Here is an 18279-nt window from a genome sequence, read left to right as displayed (position 1 = left end):
CCGGGCTTCTTAGATGGTGGGTTTGGGGGCATGCCTTTTCTGGAGAAGGATCCAGGGCCACTGGACAAAAGTTGGATTTGTGGGTCAACAGAGAGCCCTTTATTTTTTTATTTTTATTTTTTTAAAGATTTTATTTATTTATTTATTTGATAGACAGAGATCACAAGTAGGCAGAGAGGCAGGCAGAGAGAGAGAGAAGAGGAAGCAGGCTCCCCGCTGAGCAGAGAGCCCGATGTGGGGCTCGATCCCAGGACCCTGGGATCATGACCTGGGCCGAAGGCAGAGGCTTTAACCCACTGAGCCACCCAGGCGCCCCGTCAGAGAGCCCTTTAAAAGGGAGAAAGAAAGGAAAGGTCACCTCTCCTCTCTGTAAATCAGGGACCCAAGAAGACCAGATTAAGGTTACCAGGGAAAGGAAGAAGACAGGGAACACATTTGACCTTCCCTGGATCTACATGGAGTTGCATGTTGGAGGAGGCACAGTGCCCCGTTCTGGCTTCTTTGTAAGCTGGGTGGTCACACGGGTCTGTAGTGACCCGTGTTACAGAAGTGGAAGTCTGCTTCTGGGAATACTCAGCTTTTTCTGATTAAAAAAAGACAACTGCACAGTCTTCTTCCCAGAATACAGATGTGGGGGGGGGATTGGAGGGGAGCAGCTGCCTTCCTCTGAGGATGAGGGGGAGAGAAACAAGCTCTGGATGGAGGAGAGCTGTGAGGCCAGCCTTGGATTGCTCCTGGTTAAACCCGAGAAACGAAACCCTAAAAAGTTATTAAGGCCAACCTGGAAAGTCTATAATACACTGTACGATTCGAACTTTGTGACATTCTAGAAAAGGCAAGAACTGTGGAGACAGTAAAAGACCAGCAGTTGCCAGGTGTGTGTGTGTGTGTGTGTGTGTGTGTGTGTGTGCATGAGAAGCATGAACAGGCAAAGCACAGACAGTTTTTAGGGCAAGAAAATACTCTGTTTGATATTATAATGATGGATATATGTCATTATACATTTGCTTAAACCCATAGAATCTACAGCACCAGGAAGGAACTGCAAGGTGAACTAAGGACTTTGGGGAGACTGTGAGGTCAGTGTAGGTTCACCCTCGGTAGCAAATGCGCCATCCTGGTGAGTGGCGTTGATAATGAGGGAGGATGTTCATGTGTTGGGGGGGTAAGTGGTCTATGGGAAGTCTTTTTCCTTCCTCTCAATAGTGTTGTAAACCGAAAACTTCTCCAAAAAAAATAAAGCCTTAGAGAAACCTCTTATATTAAGCCACTGCAGCTGGATTCTATTTCATGACACGGAACACACTTTTAACTGGAAAGTCACCGCTAACACTCAATGAACACTGATGTAATGATTTGGGGGCACTACTGTATTGAGAGTGGAACCATCATTCTCTTTTACAGGTGAAGAAACCAAAGTCCTGAAAGGTGGAGGAATACAAATCAGAAACTTGTGCTGGTGGTGCTATCATTATCCCATTTTCGAAGTGGGAAAACGGAGGTCCAATGAGGGTGAGAAGCTGGCTTGGGGTCTCAGAGTGAGAGGCTGAGCCAGGTTTCGAACCCAGGCAGTCTGACTCTTGGACCACAGGCTGACCTCATTGCTACATAACCAGACTCTAACGGCATTCCACGTGCCTTGTCCTCACATTGGTCTCCCCATTCCATCACCCACTCATTGGGCTCCCCTGCAGTTGCAGACTTAGCTACAGGTACCTTTTCCTGGGTAGGTTAGTACGCATATTGTCCTGGTCAGGGAGATCAACAGTAACTCATGAAATTGGGCAGCAGCTGAGGGAGGAGAGCAAGCCAGCCTCCAAGAGTGGCTGGCACTCAAGGCGTGTGGCTGTGATGGGAGGAGCCATGGCCAAGACTGGCCTTGCTGCACAGGCGTGTGCATGGGAAATTCACATCTTATGAACCAAGTGTGTGACTGGTCCAGGGATGGGTCAGAGGGCCTGCTGTTTAGGCTGGGGTCTACATCATGACATCAGGGAATGCTGAGTCGGACATGACATTACACGAGGCAGCAGAGTAACCCAAAAAGCATAAACACAGACTTTGAGTCAGGCAGATGTAGGTTTAAATTGTGGCCCTGCCATTGGCTGTCTGTATCGCCTGTGGAGGCAAGCGGCGGCCTCTTTACGCTTCAGTGTCCTTCTCCGAATGACAGAGCAGGGCTAATGTCAGGGTTACAGGAGATGACTTAGGTAGACCGCTCCACGGAGGGCCCGGCTCGCAGTAAGCACTCAGTAAATATTAGTTAGCGGCATTATCATTTAGACAAATGGATAGGAGAAGCTCTCCAATCCCTAAGTCCTACAGCCAGCATCCTTATTTTAGATTCATAAAGATGTATATCTGGGTAAATATAATGGCTTGTTTCGAGAAAATGTGAAAATCAATACGAGACACTGATGGTATTAGAAAGATCAGTTCAGACAACCATACTGTGACACCCCCACACCCCCGCCAAAATGATAATGCCAGCTTTCTAGGGCTTTCTTATGAAAGAAACAAATTCCTATTCCAACCATTTATTTCAGCTATAAGCAGATTCTTTTCTTTCATGAACAATATCCTGTTCATTTTGTGGCCCTTGGAAGGGAATTGCCCCATCTTGTTTTGAACTAAACCTTCATCCAAGGCAGGTTGACTGTGGCTTTGTCCCTTCCCCACAGTTTGGTTTGTCCAGAGCATACCAGTCAACACACAAATCAATCAGTGGTCAGTGATATGTGTCCTTGAGACAGACTGGATTTGATCAAAGGTTTCAAATTCTTGGGTGTCTTTCCATTGTGAGATAGAGTCTCCTTGTCCTGTTCTAGAGTCTGGGCTGGCCTCTGTGACTGCTTGATTGGTAGCATGCAGAAATGACATTTGGGGACTTCCCAGGCCAGGTCCCTGGAATCCTTGCTGCTTATCCCTGGGCCTCTTGGAAGATGTGCTTGTGGAACCCTGAGCCACTGTGTCCAACCATGTGGCAAAGCCCTGAGACAACATGGAGAGTCAGGGGGGTCCAGCTGAGCCCAGCTTTCCAGCTGTGCCTTCAAAGGTGCCAGATGTGGGGTGCCTGAGTAGCTCAGTTGGTTAAACTTCTGCCTTCGGCTCAGGTCATGATCCCTGGGTCCTGGGATTGAGCCCCACGTCGGGATCCCTGCTCAGTGAGGAGTCTGCTCCTTCCTCTCCCTCTGGCCCTCCCCCTGCTCGTGCTCTCTGTCTCTCTCAAATAAATAAATAAAATCTTTAGGAAAAAAGTGCCAGATGGGAGTGTGAGGCCCTTTTGAACCTTCTAACCAGCTCATCTGCTAGTTGAATAACACCAAATGACCTCCATGGATACTGTTTCACAGGGAACAGAAGAATCACCCTGCCAATCCCTGCCCAGTCTCCTGATCCAGGAAATCATGAGCAATAATAATACAGAGGCACTTTAAGCCACCTGCATCTTGGGTGCTCTGACAGACATGTAACAATAGATATGTAACTGCTGGATCTGTGACTCAGGCTCAGACATAATGACTGCCAGCTAAGACAACAGCTCAGTCGCTGGGTCACGGAAGACACAAACCCGAGAGAGGCACCAATGAGACCAAGGGACAAAGGTCTTTTCATAAGCCATCGGTCCTGGATGACGTTTCCCGAGGAAGCTGAAAACTTGCCTTTGTGAACACTGACTCTGTGACCCATGACACCAGTGCCCACCGACGTGGACGCCAGGAGCCTCAAGGGGCCTCTTTCGGTATAACAGGGAAGCGTCGGCGGCGTTCAAGCTCTCCACTGATGTAACCAGCGTGCTCTGTATCGTTAAAAGGTGACAGTTTGGCACGAGGACGTGTGAATTCAAGCGAGTAGATGCAAACGAAAAGAGAGATGACTATTTCTGAGAGCCGTGGGTTAATTTTTCTGGGCTGTTCTTGGAACGGAAAATGATTGTGAATTTTGGGGGAAAAATACCAAAGCAATCTGTTTTCTTGGCCGCACGCTATGGAGCAATTTTAAAGCATTGAAGTGCTTTCCATATTTTCTAATCACCCAAGTCCAGAACTGATTATGGCTTTCCTCATTCTCTCGGATTCACACCACCAGAGCGCTCCCCGTCTTTCAGAGAGAGGTTTCACCTTGAAAGCAGGCGCTGGATTTGGAAGGCACATCTTGGTACAGCAGGAACAAACACTTTAATTGCACACGGCCCCACAAGGGCCAGGTGTTTCGGAAAATCACTGATGGCCTGACTCGGAGACAAACCCAGATTCACTTTTTCTTATCTCACAGAAACAAAGCATAACCTCCCCAACCAAAGAGGAAGAACGAAAACAAGCCCTACCCAGATCTGAACTCTCCCAGACAAATACCAGAGAAATTTAGATTTTGGGGACCTGGGGGTGAGGACACACACGTGTGCACGCATGCACGCACGCAGTTGTAGAAACACAGGGTATCTCTGGAATGAGCCCCTAGAATGGGTCACTGTGCAGTTTTTTTCTGGGGAGAACCGGGGGGAGGGCTGGAAAAAATTGAGAGGTTGATGGAGGAGGGAGATTTATTTTTTTTAAATCACAGACTTTTGAATATTTTACACTAAAAAGAATCAGGGGTGCCTGGCGGCTCAGTTGGTTAAGCAGCCAACTCTGGATTTCGGCTCAGGGCATGATCTCAGGGTCGTGAGATGGACTGTTGTGTTGGGTTCTGTGCTCAGCTGGGAGTCTGCTTGTCCCTCTCCCTCTGCTCTTCCCCTGACTTGTGCTCTTTGTCTCTCTCTCTTAAATGAATAAATAAATAAAAAAAATCTAAAAAAAAATCATATGATGCATCATTTTTCAAAATAAGGAAATAGATTAATTCCAAACCTGTAGCGGATCGTACTTACGATCTGCTTCGGAGAATGTGTTAAATACTCTCTGTATATCCACTCCTTTAATCCTTATGACAACCTTATGAAGTAGGCATCCTGATTTCACAGAGGAGGAAACTAAAGTACAGAGAGCTTAGGTAACTTGTCCAAGGTCACACAGCTAGTAAATGCAGAGCTGAGATCTAGACCCAGTGAGGTGAGGTCTGGAGTCTGTCTTCTTACTTACTTCCTAATGTGGCCTTGCAAAAAATAAATGTACTCAGTTGCCTACTCATAATCACATTGGGGCAGATACAATGGTTCTTTTCTTCTCTCATATGGCCCTTCAGGGTGATGGAGTGGAAAAGATGGTGGCTCAAAACAACCAAGATACAATTTGTGGGGCTTTAGAGGGCTTTGAAATTCTGCGACTATCAGGTCAAAAGCCTGACGCGGGCCATGCCGCTTAATCTTTCTTTTAAGCAGCTACTCTGTGCGGGGTACTCTGCTAGAGTTTAGGGGAAACTAGTGAATAAAACAGAATTCTCTAGAAATTTACTGCACCCTCAAGGAGAGAGGCAATAAACAAATAATCACACAAAATAGAATGAGAGCAAGAAGGACAAAGGGGACTCTGAGAGAGGAGGATTGGGGCCCTGATTTATACCGGGTGGTTGGGAAGTGTCTTGTAGACAGCCTCCTGAAATATGGGCAGGGGAAGAGGAAGAGGGTGGGAGAACGAAAAAGATTCTGGGTGAGGGTAACAGCTCATGCAAAGACCCTGAGGCAGGAAAGAAGTACCTGTCTGAAGACAGAAAGGCCTCTGTGGCTAAGGCAAAGTGAATCAAACTGAATGTGGAGAAAGAGGCAGATCATATGCACCATGAGAAGTGTTTCTCAATTCTACCAAGAGCCACGGGAAAGCCACTGCAGTAGGAGTGACATAATTTGATTGACTTTTTAAGAGGACTACCTGGGGAGCCGTGTGAAAAACATGCAGAGGAGGAGGCAAGGAGGCAGTGGGAAACCAGTTAGGAAGGCCCCACAGGAATGCAGGCAAGCAATGAGGCTGGCTTAGAATCGACAGCTGGCACAGAGAGGAGATCTGTTTGAGATCTACTTGGGTGGTATGATATTTTATGCAATTAGTATATACCGTTGGCTATGAGAAGTAATTAGAGCGTTAAGTTCACAGGTGTGAAAATGCTTTGGCAACCATAAAGCATTAGACCAAGGTAACTCTTCCTACAGATGAGGAACCAAGTACTAGAGAGACTCTAAGTTGCCTGAAGTCACACAGCTGCTTAGTGGCTGGGAGGAAGTTGGCCTGCCATCCCTTTACTCTGTTCTCTGGGCTGCTGGTGTTGGTGGGGCGACTCAGGGGAATGGAAAGAAGGCTAGTGACCAGGTGTGGTTCCCTCATCTAGTGGGCCTCTAAGTAAAGAGTAATGATATAGGATAAAGACTACCTCTAGTAAACAGGACTCAGGGTCCATGAGGCAGGCCTCCTTGGAGAATATCATGTCAGCTGTACAACTCTCTGGGGTATAAAATGGAGATGTTTCATAATCAAAATGCTGTGCAGTGAGAGGTGACTCCATGATCCTCACCTACTATTCTGGGTGAGAGTTGAGTATTTAGTGAGGGAAGACAGGACCTGGGGAGCCACTCTTGAGGTCTCCAAATGTTCTTTCCTTCATCTGACTCTCCTGATGACCCATACCCTTGAAATTATTCAGCAAAGCTTTATACTGGGCAAGAGCTCTGATATATGTGACATGATCTGACAATCTCATCCCACGTGTCCTAGGCCATGCTCTTCCAACAATCCCTGTTGGTCCCCATGTAACGTCAGGCCCAATTACAAGGTCCAGAGATGAAGGGAGAACACACTAGCTTACACTTGCTCCCCTGGCTGGCAGCTTCACTCTGATATTTTGTGGACACATAAGATATCTACCTACTGGAAAGTTAAAATTTTAGGACAGCTTTGCAAGTTAAGAAACAGGATGAATCTGCCTTTATCATGAATCAGTAAAACTTACAGAGCATAATACTGGATTTCTTGTGATGTTTTATAGGATTTCCCTAGAAGGTGAACCAGGCCTTTTGAGACTGATCCTAAGCAGTTACCTTCGAGAAGTCTCCTCAGATGCACCCACCACCCTCCAACTGCCAAAGAATCAGGACAATATCAACGTTCTACAGTGAACATCATTCCCCAGATTATTCATGGTCCTAAGTCATAGAGTTCTCTTATTTCTTTTTGAAAGATGCACAATTTAATTTCCAAATACAACGTCATTGTATTTGGGAGAAAAACCTTTTTGTCTTCTCTGCCTCCTCACAAACTCTATGCTGGGAGCATCAAAAGACAGAATCAGTACCCAGACCTTAGGTCCCACTCCTGGTACAACACTCTCCAATTGTGAACTGAGCTGCTGCAGATAAAGCAGGCCAAGGGCCCAGAGCTTCCTCTGGCAGATGCTCCCCGCGAGGACAGTGGCAGGCTTGTAGGACGGGAGCGTAAACATGTTTTCTGAAAAGAAGCCTTTTTATATCCTCTTCCGCCCCTCTCCCCCCTCCCCCAAGAGCTCCCCAACTCATGCCTGACATTTACCTTCAGCCAGTGGGTCAAGGGTGTGAATCATGAGCTGGAAAATGCTATTCCTCATGAGACTGTTGTGGAGGGAGGCAGAACTTCCACCTCGTTGGAGACGGGGCTTAGCCTGAGCAGAGAAACCAGAGAAAAGTGCTGTTAGCTCTCCAAGACTATAGGTGAGTGTATTACAGACAAGACCTCACTTAGTCTGGTAGTCACTGATTTCTGTCACATGACGACACACTATTGTACGAAAGACGCTCAAAGTACATTTCAAATCCTGCCAAGGAATGGCTTTTTCATATCCTAAATGAATTCATTGTTACCATTTTATTATTTTTTTTGCATTTACTAAATGCTAGTCAATGTACTAGTGTACAATGTACAACGTTTTACCTTCACTAGTTTATCTCAGTCTCAAAATGAGCCCTCTGAACTAGATACAGTCATTATTCCCTTTAGAGAGGGGAGGACACTGTCTCAGAGAAGTGAAACGAGACAAAAAATGGAGGATAGAGAAATGGATCTCAGGTTTGTTTCCCTCAAAATCTGTTATCTGAACTGATGGATGGTCTCTAAAATGTTTAGATTGGCTGCCCTATCTATAAAAGTTTTCAGTATGAATATATGTATCTATGTCTGTCTTTATATCTACTACCCAAATGTAAACATATCTGTGAAAAAACATTTGCAAAAGGAGAAATTATAAATAATAATAGAGAAAGTAAATAATAGAGGTGCTAATATTTTCTCCCTGCTCCTCAAAAGAAGAGTTTGCTTATCTCCTGCGGTACCCCATCTCTACCTTGGAGACCACAGTCCTAATTCATGAAGCCCTATGTTCTCTATTAAAAGAGATCTAAAGGGAAAGAAACTCCTATTAAGAATCCACTGAAAAACCTCCTGACTTACAAGCTGGAGGGAGGGGGGCTCATTTTGCATAAACTATTGGTGTGACTCTTTGGCCAAGGACGTGAAACTGACAGGGAAGAGAGAAAGAAAGAACTTCTAGAGTAAGGATACCGACAAACTCTTTTTATGGCATCTTCAAAAAGCAAATAAGCTACAAAAAAGACATCCTAAACCCTCAGGATTTGATGGATTTTTATCCTGACTGGGAAATGCTTTCTCCCCCTTCGGTTGATTTTGTGCAGTCGAGGTTTACAGGCAGCCAGATTTAAGAGGGAGCGAGATAAGGTAATGTGAAGGAATTAATTGCTTATTGAGCTTTTGATCCAAAATCTCAACATGAAATTTTTCTGGGGCCAGGTAAAAATAAAATACGATTTCCCATGAAGTCTCTCAACTATCTACTTACGGGGCTTCCCAATATATGCCATCACAGTCAAGACCCACAAGGGGGTTTCCCAAGCAGGGCCCCCCAAGAGACTTCACAAAAATCGAATATATTTGGCAAGTGCTACATCCTGAACCAACCCACCTTTAGCATTTTATGATACACATTAGACCACCGAGTGTAACACTAAAGAAATCTGGTTAACTTGGTTAACTTGGACAGTGCCCCGAGGTCTCTTATTTTTTGAATACTTATTAACAATTGTGGTCCACATACTTGGGGACAAAGGTGAAAAGCCATGGTAACTTGAAGTATAGGTAAAATGTCAGTGTGAGATACATGGAAACACCTGAATTTCTTTTTTTTTTTTTTTTTTTTAAAGATTTTTTATTTATTTATTTGACAGAGAGAGATCACAAAGCAGGCAGAGAGGCAGGCAGAGAGAGAGGAGGAAGCAGGCTCCCCGCTGAGCAGAGAGCCCGATGCGGGGCTCGATCCCAGGACCCCGAGATCATGACCCGAGCCGAAGGCAGCGGCTTAACCCACTGAGCCACCCAGGCGCCCCAACACCTGAATTTCTTAGTGTAATTTTATTATCATTGATATGCCTTCGGAAATACTCCCAACTCTGATGGAAGAAGAATCAGAGGAGATTGTGAACCCGATCATGAGTTCCTCAAAGCAAGAGATTCAGTTTGTATCCCTAGCCTAGTACCAGATCTGGCATATCTGCTGGGCTCTCAGTGAATGTCCTGAGTCTTTGCTCTGAGCACTACAGGAGGATGGATGGGGTCATAGGTATCTTTATTACCAACCTTTGCAGTCTTAAAAATCTGTAACATTTTTTAATGTGTTGTAATATTTGATCCAGATGATTAAGGTTCAAAATATCTTAGGGGCAAGGCTAAGAGACTTGACTTCAGTTGAAATGTAACCGCTGTCTGCTGGCTGAACGCAAAAACTCTGAAGGTCATTTCTTCGCCATCTTGCACATTACAGAATGTGATGTGTTAACTGGATAGGAACTGGAAAATGTGTTTGTTGTTAATAATTTGTCATAATCACTGTTACTATGCTTATTCTAGGAAACTGGACGAACTTTGTTGTGGAGAACTTCACTGGCAAAGGATTACATCTATTTGGGTATTCTTTAGGGTATTTGTTAAATATATAGGTCTCATGCAACATTTCTTTTGATGGAACCAAAAGAAATTTCCAGCCAAAAAGTAAGGGCATGCAGATATGTAAAAAATAGATATCAAGCATTAGATCCCACACTGTCCCCAAATATCAGCTCAACATCCCATGGGATGCAATCTGGATATATTTCATTCTTTTAACTCACATAAAAGTTTATGCCAAATGAAAGAGAGAACTCAAACTTTTTGAAATCTAGTCCCAGAAATAATTTGAATATCAGTGAATTTCAGAATACAGTTGACACCAGTAGGACTGAGTATGCATGTATACCAGTAGATTAAGCCGTTTAAGTATCCCAAGGGGGAAGATGGTTTGTTGAGCCCATGAGCCCTCCTCCTCCCACCCCTGTCCCACACGCTCCACAGGCATATGAACAGGTATAGACAAAGCCACTGCTTCCTACCGGTAGAGCCTGCTCATCCTTGTCCCCGGCCGTAGATGACTGCAGAAGAGAAAAAGGCAAAAACAAAAGACAAAGAAATAAATAAACAACAAGTCCCATGTCGGTTTTACATTTAATAACAAGCATCAATATAAGGAAAGATTGGGTACTTCCTGCTTCTGCACAGGAAGGATCCAACACAGGGGGCCAGTGGTACAGACTACTAGCCAATATATGACAGTTTGTTTAGGCCCATGGTCCATTCTCCTGAACTCTCAAAGCTGAGGCCATCCCCAATGCCCAGCAATGGAGGGCAGTTCAATCCATTATGGCCCATCCATGCAATGGAATCCCATGTAGTCATTAAAGTTACTAAGGTAGGTACATACGTATAGACATGTAAAAATATCTAAGATATACTGCTCGAGTAGAAAAAAAGTAAAATCTTACTTATCATGTCATTTGATGGAGGAAAATAAATGAACAATGCTTTAGTATATGTAAAGGAAAAAAATGCTGCAAGAATCATACAGAACTGTTATTAGTGGTTATTGCTGGGGACTGGAATTACAAGGAAGTATTGCTTTCCAAGTATTTTGGAGGGAATCCACATTCGCCTTTCCATGTATGGTGAATAAAATAAAGCCTGAAGAAGTCAAGCCACCGAATTAAAGACTAAGACCATCACACACAGAATTCTGATAACACACGTTTTCTGCCTCTACCACCTCAATGTTTCCATTCTGAAAATGGAAATATCTGTCAAGTAAAGGTTGACTAAAACACCAGGGTGCCTGAGGGCCTGGTCATCTGTTAGGAGAGAACACAACTCCAACAAAGGGACACAGGGGTTCTACCAACATGATCCAACCGGCTGGCTTTGCCTTGTCAATTTAATACGCACCCTCCTTCGGCAGAAACAGGACACCATCCCGCCATCTTTCTAACGATGTTGGGTGCTTTGTGACCTTCCTCATGCTCAGACCACACCATCTTTGTCACCACACCCCAACTACAGGTGCATACAGCAAGAACAAACTTCAACCCTGCTCCTGGGCTAGCCTCTGGTCCTCCCCATTAGCGTCTTTGGTGATCAAGTCTTCAGGAATAATCAGTCCCGTACAGAGATGAGTACACAGTGTGGACCTGTTTTAGAACCTTCATGAACCCTAGGCTCTCTTTCTCAGTCTTACCACATGTCTTTATATAAGAATGTTAAGATGCTTCCCTATCCCACCTAAAATATACATTTCCATGTACAAAAATGGAAAAGATTCTTATAATCCTTTTATGATTTTGTATTTCAAATTATTGGCTACATGCAATTTGTTTAATTATGACTGGCATGCTTGAGATCTTGGAATGTGAGAAATTGAATCCATAATTTGTTTTCACATATGATGTAACTTTTAAGAAGACTAAATTTCATACTTAATGAAGTTGATATTAAATATTTGTAGACATTCAATTAAACATTTAATAATCCCGTGGGTACCTTTTTTATATTTTCGAGTCAACATCAACATATATTTTTTCTTCTGGTTCCAAACATTTTTATGGGTCCTCGAAGACCCTGTAAGTCTCAGGCCCAGACAGAAGCATCCTGCACTGGTAGTAATTTTTTTTTTTTAGAGAGGGAGACAGGTGAGGGGAGGGGCAGAGGGAGAGAGAGACTCCCAAGCAGGCTCCACACCCAGTGTATAGCCTGACACAGGGTTGAATCTCACCACTCTGAGATCGTGACCTGAGCAGAGATCAAGAGTCAGATGCGGAACCGACTGAACCACCCAGATGCCCTTCCACTGGCGGTAATTTCTGAGCACAGCCCTTGGGCGTTCTAAATTCACCATTCCCCTGATTTGGGGCTCTCTCTCAGCGACTTCCCTAAAAACATGAATAAGAAAATATCGCAGATTCCCTAGTTCCCAGGAACGCGCTTGGAGACTGAAGTGGACCTGAAATTGTTCTTTGATTTCCCTTTTTTGCTCTGAAGGCACTGTAGGATCCTACTTTCCTCTGGCAGGTCCTTTCATTTTCCCTTCTTCTATATCAGACAGCTCAGCAAATGGCCCCACATTTTACAGAACAATCCCCCAGGGGAGTTATCTGGTGCAGCAAGCTCAGCCTTTGGACACACAATGAGATGAACTGTCAGAGCACGCCTTTTCAGTTAGCAAATTTACACCTTGTGGCTAAATGGGAGACAAATAATTATGAGCTGGGATGGATAGCACAGGAAAAGGATGAAAAGGAGGAAAGAGCCTGGGTGGTCTTTATGGGAGCAAAACTGTCACCAGCTGCGAGTTTGGATTTAAAAAATATATATATTTAAAGAAAATATTTGAGGAGGGAAAAATATATCAAACCTGTCCCATGGTCTGCCAGAGAGAAAAAAAGATCTGCCCTATTGACTTCCTTTTTCTCTCATAAGCAAGCTGGATCCTAAGACACAATAAGTGGAGAGAAAAGTCCTTGTACATGGATTCTACAAAGAAAAAAGTGAGTGCAGAGCAACGTGTGAAATGCTTTACACAATCTCCCACTGTTTAATGTCAGCAGAAGTTGACATCATTAGTTTTCTTTCAAGTGTAACTTGCAGACACGAATACATATCAGGCTACAACATGTATGTTTTGTTACATACATAAATGGCAACTGAGGCCATTAAGACCCCTCCACTTTCCTTTTATCTAGCCCTGCTGTAAAAGAAGCGAGAAGCGTGCTGCATGATGATAATTGCTCATTTTGGGGGGCTCACCTGCTTCTACTGCTAATTCCTCATGCTTAATGGACTCAGCCTCGCTTAGTCCTTAACGGCCCTGGGGTGAAGCTGCTTCACAGTCCTAGGGACACGATGCTGACTATGTCAGAAATTCAACTTCAAAGGGGTTTTAATTACACTGAAAGTAACTAGTAAAGAAAAAAAGAAAAGATCCAGATGTGTATAGCGGATGCTAATAAGACTGTAGTATTTCTAACCACTAAATTATTTAGTTAACTATCTATGTTTGGGGTTAGCCTTAATATTGTGAATTTATTTCAGGGCCACTGAACAGGTGGCAAGGTCATTTTCACTCACTATATATAAAGAAGACAAATTCTTCAAAAGAAGTCTAGGGGTGCCTGGGTGGCTCAGTTGCTAAGCATCTGCCTTCGGCTCAGGTCAGGATCCCAGGGTCCTGGGATCGAGACCCGCATCAGGCTCCCTGCTTGCCGGGAAGCTGCTGTTCCCTCTCCCTCTCCCTGATTGTGTTTCCTCTCTTGCTGTCTCTGTCAAATAAATAAATAAAATCTTTCAAAAAAAAAAAAAAAAGAAGAAGAAGAAGTCTAATGGGACTTTGAGGATTAATCTTGGCATTCTTCTTATACATTTTGTGTTTAAATGCCCTTGATTTTAAGCCCACCAAAATATCACAATTGGGCTGTACTAATTTGAAAGCCCAGTTCCTGGTGGTCAGTGGAAAGGTTGTGCCAGTTAAAATTTGTTAAGTCAATTGGGAACATACATGGAAATTCTTGAGGAGTATTTAAAAGATTTCATAAAATGCATCCCCAAGGGTCCCAGGATGGGGCTCTGGTGTATCAACACAGACTCTCCTCTTCATTCATGAAAGCAGGACATCTATGAGGCCAGGATATACGGAATACATCTTTTACTTAAAAGAAAATATTTTGTAACTCAACCCTTTATTTAACTTAAACTGGCCTCCTCCCTAATCACTGCAAGTATTTGGGAAATTGAGCAACTGGAATGATGCCATTAGTATCTGTTGTTCTCCCTGGTAGAAACCCTAGTTCTATATGGGAATTTTGCTACCTATTTCCCAGGTGTTTTGAAAGCACCCCACCCCCATTAAAAAACACACAGCCCATTTAGAAAGCATTTTCAATACTATCAACCATTCATAAACCCTTACACTGTCTTTCTTCCTTTAACCTCCGAAACCACCAGTGGAGTAATGACTTCTGTGACCATGAAGTGTGTGATCTGATCTTACACAGAAATTTACCTCATATACAGGCCCCTGCTTCAACCTCAGACACATCAGTATCAGGCAAATACAACACAGTGTGGCCTTATGGTGACCACACAGTCCTTTATTCACTCTGACTTTTTTCACTTTTTTCACAGTAACTGCCCACCGGCAAATAACATCATCAAATGGGTCCCTGGGAAGACGTCATAATCCAGAAGATAACTAGACAGTGGCACGGCATTAGAGATAAGCAATTACTCACAACAGTCAAGGAACATCCATCAACTTCTACCACTTACATAATCTCTCACTAGATCTGCGAAATGCACCAGAATTTATTGTGCTGAGGACCCAGAAGCACAGTACAAAGTTTATAAAAACAAATTTAAAAGTATCCTTATTTTGTCATAAATGTGACCTAAAACATACATGCTAGTGATGAGAAATGTTAATCTAATACTTAACTGACACTGTTATGATGTCTTGGAATTTAGAAAGGTTGGGTGGAGGAGAAGAATGGATTTTTGTTCAAGAAGTTAATAAGGAAGTATGAAATGATGTCTCCTTTTTCTTTCAATTCACTTAGCTGTAACAAATAATAACTTTCAAAACATCTTTCTTGGAAAAAGGTGAATAAATCTCAAAGTCTATGGGAAGATTAGAAGGTGCAAAAGCCTCAAACCTGGAAATCTAAAAGGAAAGAAATCTTACCACTTAATCAGATGTGAAATCCTCACTGTTTCCCTCTCTTTTTGGTCTTAGAAGACTCCCTAAGACATTGAGGGGGGAAGGATTAAATAAATTCCTAAAGAAAGAAATACTAAGAGATGTAAGTTCAACCCTTGTTTGCTGGGTAATTATCCCAGTGTCTCTGCCCATTAAGAAAGTGAGAATCTCAAAGATTAATGAAGGATGGAGGAGGCAGCCCAGGATGCAGGAACACCCACTTCACAACTCTGCTTTAAAGAAACACATTGGGGGGGACCTGGGTGGCTCAGTTGGTTAAGTGGCTGCCTTTGGCTCAGGTCATGATCCCAGGGTTCTAGGATCGAGTTCTGCATCAGGCTCTCTGCTCAGCGGGGAGACTGCTTCTCCCTCTCCCTCTGCCTGCTGCTCTGCCTACTTGTGCTCTCTCTCTCTCCCTAGATATCAGATAAATAAATAAAATCTTAAAAAAAAATAAAGAAATGCACTGAAAAAATAAAAAATAAAGAAACACATTTAGAATGGAAATAAAGGGTAGAAATTAAGTGAAAGGAAAGCTCTGGAGGTTGGGAACCTCAGAGAAGGCAGAACTCACGTCTGAGCCAAAAGGATATCTTCCCCCACCCCAGGAACCCTGCAAGTTTCTGCTCAACACTTTCACTTATCAAGATGTTGCTTGTGAGAAGAAAAAGGGAAATATCTGAATCAGAAAGGCTACAGGCTTAGGATGAATTCAACTTCTGCTGGAGCTCATTAGGTAACATGATGAACTAGGATTCTCGGAATCCAGGAAGCCAGGCTGTGCAGAGATGATCTGTGAACATGTCCAGTATGAGCACTTCTTACATTTGCTGAATCATGGTTTGGATAGAGTGAAATAAGGTCCTAGTTAAAACCTGAAGAAAACTCACCCCATGAGAGGGCAGCTGCTCAAAACAGATGGGATGGGGCATTTGTTGTGAACTACTCTAAAATTTTTAAGAAATACAATTTGGGAATTCCCAGTAAGGCCATGGGGACAGGGTAATTTCAAGATGCAGAATTGTACTGTAACTGACCAGCTGAAATCTTCACAATTGCATATTATCAGTGTCTCCAAACTTTATTGATCATTTACCATTATCAAAAAATTCTGAGCAAGTATCATATACACAATGTGAATGTCTATCATCTATCTTCTAAATGTACTTTAAAAAAAAAAAGATTATTTGAGAGAGCACGCTCACATGGGTGCGTGTAAATGGGGGTTGGGCAGAGTGTGAGAATCTTTAAGCAGACTCCCTGCTGAGCTCAGGGGCTGGATCTTAAGACCCATGAGATCATGACATGGGCTGAAACCAAGAGTTGGATACAACCAACTGAGCCACCCAGGGACCCCTAGCATCTATCCTTTATCTGTCTGTCTGTCCATCCATCAACCATCCATCCATCCATCCATCCATTCATACGTCCATCCATCATCTATTTTATGTGGTGCTGTCAATCATTAAGTAAACATAGACTAATTTCTTCTCTTTTTTAAAAGTTTTATTTATTTATTTTTGAGAGAGAGAGAGACAGCGAGAGCGAGTGAGTTGGAGAGGGTGAGAAGGAGAGAGAGAATCCAAGCAGAGTCTGCACAAAGTGTGGAAGCCCACATGGGGCTTGATCCCACGACCCTGAGATCATGACCTAAGCGGAAACCAAGAGTTGGATGCTTAACCAACTGCGCCACCCAAGCACCCCTCTTCTCTCTCTTTTTAAGAAAATAATACTTATTATGTTGGTACACAGAAAACAGTAATTCTCATTTTATAAATGGATAGAGAGAAGCGGGAGATTCCTTAGCCTGTTTCTGTACTCAGGATACTAAGCTCCTGTTAATTCATGTAATTTAGGAATTAACAACCCAACTATCAATGTCGTCTCTCATCTCCCCTCAACCCCCAAATCCAGATGTTGTTAATATACTTTGTTGTATTGCTTGAGCAATCCTCACAATTGCTAATGAGCCATTTTGATATGCCAATCAAACACAATCTGCTGGTGGTATTCTGGCTGTAGTCACACAAATTTCCTTTGACTAGCAAAGAATCCCAAGTACACTCACATATGAAGCCTGGATTGCCTTGCTTCTTTGAAGGAAAAGTGTCTAAGAGGACATGAGTTTTAAAGAAAATGCCCACAAATGCTGGTGCTGGACAAACCACAGTGATTTGCAGCAAATCAAACAGATTCTAGTCATAATGGATAATACCTATTGAAAGTTCAATATGTGCTAGGTGCTTTATATATGAATATCTCATTGAACCCTGAAAACAGGTATTATAACCGCTCCTGCCACCTTTAATACGTAAAGACCTTGAGGCTGATGGAAGTTGGATAATTTGTTTAAGGCCACATAGGCTAGTCAGTGGCCAAGTTGGGATATGAATTCAGGCAGCTGGGCTCCAGAGCCCAAGTGTCAGAGAAACAAGAAAGTGGAATTTTCCTAGCAGTGGCCCGTGGGAAGGAGGCTGAAGGCACTAGACTCCTATTACAATAAAAAGTTTACATACATTAAAAGCTATTCATGAGCTCTGACTTCCAATGGAGTCCAGAAAATGGTATTGCTAAGTGAGTGATATGAACGAAAAATGGCAGATTTTATTTGTGTTTGTTTGGTACAAAAATTTGATGCCTGAGAATGCAACAAGAATAGAGGTTATTGGGGCACCTGGGAGGCTCAGTGTGTTAAGCCTCTGCCTTTGGCTCAGGTTATGATCTCAGGTCTTGGGATCGAGCCCCGTATCGGGCTCTCTGCTCAACAGGGAGCCTGCTTTTCCCTCTCCCTGCCTCTCTGCCTACTTGTGACCTCTGCCTGCCAAATAAATAAAATCTTAAAAAAACAGAGAGAGAGAATAGAGGTTATTTTTTTCTGTCTCTCCAGCATTATTATTTAGACTCACTTACAATCGTCATGAATTTTCATCATTGGCTCTATCTCTTGAAGGTCAGGGAGGCACTTTTATGACCTTCACAAAGGCATAGGTTCAAGTAATTCTGCAAATTAGATTATCCATATATCAGGTTGAAGGAGTTTATAGCTCAGCAGTAGGTGGGAAAAGTGGGGCCCTCTTGTGGTCTCATTTATCACCGTGAATGTACCATACCAGTCTATATTTAGTTGGCTTGGAAACACGGTGTCCCCAGTCTTCAATTTATTGATGTCACTTGAAGGACTACTGCTGTTTGTTTCAAGGAAAGAACAGTTCAGAAAAATTAAATAATCACTCTCAGTGTCTGAAGCATCAATGAGCAACT

General features: G+C 43.3%; 1 protein-coding gene across 2 annotated transcripts in view; it reads right to left on the bottom strand.

The window, feature by feature from the left end:
- SLC24A2 (solute carrier family 24 member 2) overlaps positions 1–18279 on the bottom strand; it is a 225368-nt gene that overhangs the window by 81888 nt on the left and 125201 nt on the right. For both annotated transcript variants that reach the window (XM_032880507.1, XM_032880508.1), the window contains exons 3-4: positions 10337–10375; positions 7455–7563 (exon numbers count right to left, since the gene is read on the bottom strand). In XM_032880507.1, coding sequence (XP_032736398.1) covers positions 7455–7563; positions 10337–10375 — 148 coding nt within the window. The remainder of the gene's footprint in view (positions 1–7454; positions 7564–10336; positions 10376–18279) is intronic.

The sequence above is a fragment of the Lontra canadensis genome, unplaced genomic scaffold, assembly GCF_010015895.1.
Source record: "Lontra canadensis isolate GAN:19392208 unplaced genomic scaffold, GSC_riverotter_1.0 scaffold70, whole genome shotgun sequence".
Taxonomy (NCBI): Eukaryota; Metazoa; Chordata; class Mammalia; order Carnivora; family Mustelidae; genus Lontra; species Lontra canadensis.
This window is presented reverse-complemented; position numbering and strand designations above follow the sequence as displayed.